This window comes from Dipodomys ordii, unplaced genomic scaffold (genome assembly GCF_000151885.1).
Source record: "Dipodomys ordii isolate 6190 unplaced genomic scaffold, Dord_2.0 Scaffold154, whole genome shotgun sequence".
NCBI lineage: Eukaryota > Metazoa > Chordata > Mammalia > Rodentia > Heteromyidae > Dipodomys > Dipodomys ordii.
The window spans coordinates 1,969,772-1,976,511 of NW_012267370.1; the positions used below are offsets into that span (position 1 = coordinate 1,969,772).

The 6,740-nt window shown below is 40.4% G+C and overlaps 1 protein-coding gene across 1 annotated transcript in view; it reads right to left on the reverse strand.

Moving 5' to 3' along the window:
• Shroom4 (shroom family member 4) overlaps positions 1 to 6,526 on the reverse strand; it is a 158,543-nt gene extending 152,017 nt beyond the window's left edge. Inside the window, exons 1-4 of the mRNA XM_013032354.1 lie at positions 6,422 to 6,526; positions 6,088 to 6,185; positions 5,388 to 5,453; positions 4,403 to 4,509 (exon numbers count right to left, since the gene is read on the reverse strand). Coding sequence (XP_012887808.1) covers positions 4,403 to 4,509; positions 5,388 to 5,453; positions 6,088 to 6,185; positions 6,422 to 6,526 — 376 coding nt within the window. The remainder of the gene's footprint in view (positions 1 to 4,402; positions 4,510 to 5,387; positions 5,454 to 6,087; positions 6,186 to 6,421) is intronic.
• Between the last annotated feature and the right edge of the window lie 214 nt (positions 6,527 to 6,740).

Genomic DNA, 6,740 nt, shown 5'->3' on the forward strand with positions numbered 1-6,740 from the left:
AAAAAGCTGGAAGTGGCGCTGTGGCTCAAGTGGTAGAGTGCTAGCCTTGAGCTGAAGAGCTGAGGGACAGCGCCCAGACCCAGAATTCAGGCCCACAACTGGACCTAAAAAAAAAAAAAGAGAGAGACTTGCTATTTCATACAAGTAACATAAACTAATAAAAATTTTACAAAGGGGAAAAACAAAGGAGGAGGTAACAACACTCAATAGGAAGTGTACTCATTACCTTACTCATGTAACTGTAACCCCTCTGCACAGTATTTTTACAATAAAAAATTTACAAAGAAAAGTTGACTAGGTCATATGGGCATTATCTTGTGAATCAATAATTTATTCATTGATTAATGGATTAATAAGTTAATGAGTTATCTAAAGTGGGTCTATTAAAATAACCATTATGAGTCAGGTGCTGGTAGCTCATGTCTGTAATCCTAGCTACTCAGGAGATTGACATCTGACAATGGAGGTTCAAAGCCAGCCCTAGCAACAAAGTCCATGAGGCTCTTGTCTCCAATAAACTACTCAGAAAAAGCTGGAGGTGGCGCTGTGGCTCAAGTGATAGACCACTAGCCTTGAGCAGAAAAGAGGTTCAGGGACAGCACCCAGGCTCTGAGTTCCAGCCCCATAACCAACAATAAATAAATAAATGAATAAATAAATAACCAGGATGGTGTCTTTTGTATGTTTTCACTGTTTGATGCCCTGCATGCAGCCTGGGGACTCTGAATAGTCCCTACCCATAAGAAGGATGTTACCCGATGCAGCTCCTTTATGTTGGACCTCTCACATTCTTTATGAAGTATCTAGTCTGTTATAGTCAGTCACAGCAATCAAAAATGGACTAAGATATGTCTCATATTTCTCATCCATAAAACTGTAAAATAATTATTGTTTCAAAACTGGGAGAGAGCAACGGAATGGGAGGCATTGTTTAAAAGGAACTGTACTCATTACCTGACTTATGTAACTGTAACTCCTCTGTACAACATGTCTACAATAACAATTATATATATATATATATATATATACACACACACACACACACACACACACTTACTGTTTTAAGCTACTAGGTTTGTGGCAATGTATTACAGCAATGATAGAAAACTAATTTATCAAGTTTTTTTTAAACAGTGTCTCTCAAAGCACAATAGTTTTGAATTTACACTGATTCTAATATTTATCAATCTGTTATGTGCATCATTTATACCTTTTGTGTTGTAACTAAGAAATCATTGTTAGTTGGATTCCAGAATGGAGCTATAGGTGGCTTTGTGGATCCCTTCCCCAAAGAAATAGACATTTAACTAGTGGAAAACTATGAAACACCGAACAGTCTTAGGAAATTATTCTAATGGCATATGGGAAGTATAAAAATGTTCAGTGGTCTGAACAGTAGAAATCAGTATCATTTGGATCATGTGTTCCCACCCCCACTCTAACCACATGTTTTGGAAGCTGTACTACAGGCAGGTGTGGCCAAGAATAGGAGGAAATTCCCTTTTTCCTCAGCTCTTAATCAAGGCTTAAACTTTGCTTAAGGTTAGTTTAAGGTGTTACTCCACTAGGGGCAGGCCACCAGCATTTCTTATCCTCTCTAGGACCTTGGTATAGAAATGCTGTTCAGGCAGGTGGAATTTACTTCCTTCTGAGAGTGGAAAGTCATCATAAACAATGAAGCCACAGTCATCTTACCACATCATGAAGCATAAGCTCTGTGTCCAGATATGCAAGCAAAGAATATCAGGGATGTTACTTGCTCATGCCACAAGGGTCTCACTCTAGAAGAAATAGCCACTCAGCTTCAGGACAGTGAGAGGCAGGTCTTAAAGACAAAGTTCCAGCAGCTTTGCCTCAGGGACCTGCCTTTATTTGGAACAGAATGTGGAGAGTTTTAGGTCTAAGGATTGTCTAAAAAACAATGGAGATCTCAATGCACAATTAAGAAGTAACTGCCAGCTCCAGAATTTTAGTAAGAACTAATGAAATGGCCAAGTGGCCAGAAGTTTAACAGAACACCAACATCTGGAAGTCTGTGTGAACATGCACTCTCTCAGGAGTAATCTGAGTGGGAAAGGAGGCTGACTTGAAAGTTTTCTTCAAGCCACACACAGATCTAGCAGATCAAGGGACTTAAACACAACCTCCGATAAAAGCACTGGCGAAACAACAAGCTATTTCGACCCAGGCGTTGCTCCTAGGAATCCATGCCTAAAAAGAAAGCCACATTCATCCCTAGTGGTCTGGAACACTGTGTGCATGCCAGAGGCTGCACCCTCACAGAAAAAAAGAAAAAGAACATCTGGCTAAATGCAGACAAAATCATAAACACTCTGAACTGTGAAAACAAACTCCAAGCTACACACATAGTCAAAATAAGAAGTCAAAGCCTAACTGGCTATAGGGAATAAGCATAATCTTCAATGAATAAATAATTTGTGTGGCCCCAAGGGTGGCACCTAACAAGCTAGGCTAAAAGATTAAAAACAAAGATGAGCATAGACATCAGAGGCTGCACAGTGTAGTAGAAACAGACTTCATAGAATTAGTCCAGACAAGTCATCAAAAAAAATAATAATAAGTCCTAGAAATAGGACGTGGTGATGGTCATTGACTGAAATTTTTATACAACCTCAGGCCTTGGGTTCAATCTCCAACACCCTCAAAACTGCTAAAAGACAATCCTGCTATTCATATTGATCTGGTAAAGAATGTACCCATTATTTTAAATGTATAATCTTTTAATTGTAATACAGAAAAGAAACAGTAAAGTGTGACACATGCATAGAAAAAGAAGAGACTTTGACAAACAATCCCTTGAAGTAGCACAAAGATTACAAAGCAATTATTATCTGGTTGGATTTTGTTTTTTGTCTTTGTTCTTGTTTTTCCCAGTACAAAGGATTGAACCAGAGCCTTATACATCCTAGACAAATATTCTACCACTGTACTTCACCATCCCCCAGCCCAGCAGCTATTATAAAATGTTATAATACCATACTTAAGGAGTAGAAGGAATGTATGCTAACAAAACTCCATCAATAATAGAATGCCAGTAAAAGAAACAAATTATAAAGAAAACCAGATAGAATCCTGAAGTTGAAATATTCTGCCCAAATGAAATATTCAACGGAAGGACTAAAGGGTAGATTTGAGTTGACAGAAGAAAAAGCCAATGAACTTGAAGAGAAATTCATAAAGATTACACAAGAAAAGAAAATAGAGAAAAGAATAAAGCCTCAAAGAAATGCTGGATATCATTAGGCATCTAACATACACACTGGAAGTACCAAAAAGGGGGGAAAAGTGACTCAAAAATATGAGAAAAATCATGGCTAAAACAGAAACAGATGGTAGATACTCACCTTTTCTTTGGGCTCTGGGACAGGAGTTAAGCATTACTACAGCACTGTGAAACACTATTAAAGCACTGCTAATGATAATTATAAGTTCTTATTGTAAGCACCTTTTTGATGTTTATTTTTCCTTTATGTGTGCAGAGATGTTGGCAGCTAGGACAATTTGACTCCCTAATTGACAGCTCTTAGACCCTTCCCTGAGTGAGGCTCTGGCTGCCTTGAGTGAAGGCCTATCGGCCAAGAAGCTAGCCAGACTGCCCTCATGCCAACACCAGCTGCTTTGAACACTGCACAGACATACCAAGGAGGCTACACACTAAAAGCTTAACTCTGGCTCTGCACTGTTCCAGCAAACAGCTTGCACATTTATTTTTTGATACTATGTCTCAGTGAACTCTAGATGAGCGTGTATCTATTTCTACCCAAGCCAGACATTTCCTCTAGTAACCCAACAGAAGACCTGTGAGACATATTCCTTCATTTGCATAAGGGGCTTTCATGATTGGTGCAAAGTTCTTCATTCACAAAAGTGGCTGCCATGATTGGTGCAGACACAATCCTTCATTAGCATGAGGGCTGCCATAACTGGTGCAGGCCCCTTTTTCACATGTCCTTCTGACCATACAAAAACAGGCTGCTCAATTCACTTTATGAACAGCTTGGGAGAACCCGCCCTCTGCGCCCTGTGCTGCCTTGCTCTCCATACCCTATCACACTCCACTACTCTAAATATGTTGCAACATTACTTCTCAATAAAGACTTTCTCACTGGTTGCAGGTAGCTCACAGCTATAGTGCTAGTTACTCAGAAGGTTGAGATCTGAGGATTTAAGTTTGAAGCCAGCCAGGGCAGGAAAGTCCATGAGACTGATTTTCAATTAACCATCAAAAAGGCTAGAAGTGGAGCTGTGGCTCAATTGGTAAAGGAACGGCCGTGAGTGAAGAAGCTAAGGGACAGTGCCCAGGCCCTAAGTTCAAACCTGAGTAAACAAAAACTTAAAAAAATTAATAAAAAAACAAAGACTTTCTTTCAAATGGTCATACCTTTGCTGAGCTGGTAACACAAAGAAATAGTGGAAGGAAGATTAGCTTGGGCTGCACAGACAGCAAGGCCAGCAAGCAAGTCCTGTGGCAGCAGGGACCAGTGGCTCCTAGTGAGCAAGAACAAATAACAGTAGCATTGCCAGCATAAAGAATATGGAGCTGGCATCAGTGAAACTGGAAAGAGGTGAAACAGCTGAGGAGGGGACTGGCTTGTGGAGAAACCCCGCCTGCAGGTTCCTGATCAGGATACCAAGGATATGTAATGCTTAGAACCTTGGGCCAAATTTCTTGCCACTGCACTAGCTTTCAAAGTTCCAGTGTCAACTTCTGTTGTCTTCTCTCAAAAGCCAGAACTGGAGGCATGGCTTAAGTGGAAGAGTGCCAGCCATGAGCAAGAAAAGCCAAGATAGTGCTCTAAGCCCTGAGTTCAAGCCCCCCTTACCAGGACCAACAAAAGTAAAAGCAACCTTTGAAAGCCTCAGAGAATGGTTCTAAAGGCAATAGTAGCAAATAATAAAAAAGCATGTGTTTGGAGAAAAATCTATGATAATTGGCTTAGAAAGGCAAGTCAGTGATATCTCCCACACTACTCCCTCCTGTCCTTTCTACTCCCCTCATCTAGCTGCAGTCCAGACCACAAGGCTCCACCCCCAGCACCCAGCCCGGGGGTTTGCTTTCCCCCCAACCCCAGGAACAGGCTTTCCATAGTTCTCAGTTGCCCAACCAAGGCTGCCTATCCTGAGAAGTTCCTTGTGGGTGAAGTCAAAAGGTAGGAATCACTTATTGGCATGTGTTGCTGAGAATATCAAGGCTGCAAGGTCCTGTTCTGGACATTACCATCCCAGGAGAGGCAAACCAAGAGGACTGCAAGTTAATGACTCCTCTCTCCATCTAGCTAGCATTTAATTCCTATATCGGTAGTGTGTATGTCATCCAGAGAGAATTTGTCATTATCACCATCACAGTTCAAGCTTGAGTATTTTACCTGAGGGGAGAAACAGACTGGAAAGCTGACAGGTCCCAATCTTTTTCTAAAGGAGCTGACTTCATTCTGAAAACAGCAATGAGAAATGTAGACATGGAGAAATGCAGTCCGGAAATGGGTGGAAATTGAGCTAATGGAGACTGTAGACTGGCTGGGTTTGCAGGTAGGAATGAGGGAATAAGATAGCTGGGAGGAACCTTCTTAGGATTAGAAAAATAAATCAAATACTGCCTTGAATTATTTCTTGGAAAGAGCCACAGGATTATTTAAATAATTTTTTTAGAATTCATATCCCAAGGTACTACTGTAACAGTAAGACAATTGGCCTGCATTTGATGGTCAATTTGGTTGGTTTGATGGATTTGGTTAAGGATAGAAAGGATGACAGCCTTGATAATACCCCTGTCACCCAAAAGCTGTGTCTCCCCCAAGGAGCGATATTAGATACTTAACACTGTGGGTGAGTAGGGGCATAGTGTTCTCAAATAATACAGCCAAAAACCTGACATAGTGGCTCATTTCTACATTTGTAATTCTAGTTACTCTGGAGGAGATTAGGAGGACTGCAGTTCAAATCCAGCCCAGGCAAAAAAATTGTGGAACCCCCATCTTAGCCAATCAAAGCTAGGCATGGTTGGCATTCACCTATTATCCTGCCTATCAACTTTACAGTATTCCTTCCACATCCCAAAACCCTTACACAAAAGAGATTCCAACAGTATGGCCTTTCACCAATGTGCTACTGAGCTCCACGTAGGTCCGTGTATTTAAATAGATCTTCTGCAAATCTACATCACCCTGTTAGAGGAATTAGAGGCACCAATTTATACAAATGCCCCTCCTCAGAAAGACCATTGGAAACATATTATTCACATTATTCATGTGAATAAATTCTGATTCTGTGATGATGTAGATTGTCTACATGATAGTGAGTCACAAAGTGTTGATTATATTCCAAATATCCATGATTAGTCCCTTGGGGTCTTATAATACTTATTTTAAAAAAGCAACAAAAATTCTCAGATAGTACCTACAACACAGAGCCGTAATTCAGTTATGCTGTAATCAAACATTGGCAAAAATGCCTTCTGTAATGTTTTTACATGAGCTACTTTACAAAATTGAGACAACACGGCCATCTTTCAGTTTGTGCTACATCTTCTGAGGTATTACCATCCTCTACAGGGTTGAAAAAGGATTAAATGCAATAGAGCCTTTGGCTCAAGTCAGAAAAGAAAAAAAAATCAATGTCAAAGCAGTTACTGATTCTTCTCAGTAGAGGGCAGTGGTGGCAGGGAAGGCTGGAAGAGGGACATTAACTTTTGTTGTGTACCCACTAAGTGTTCAACTATA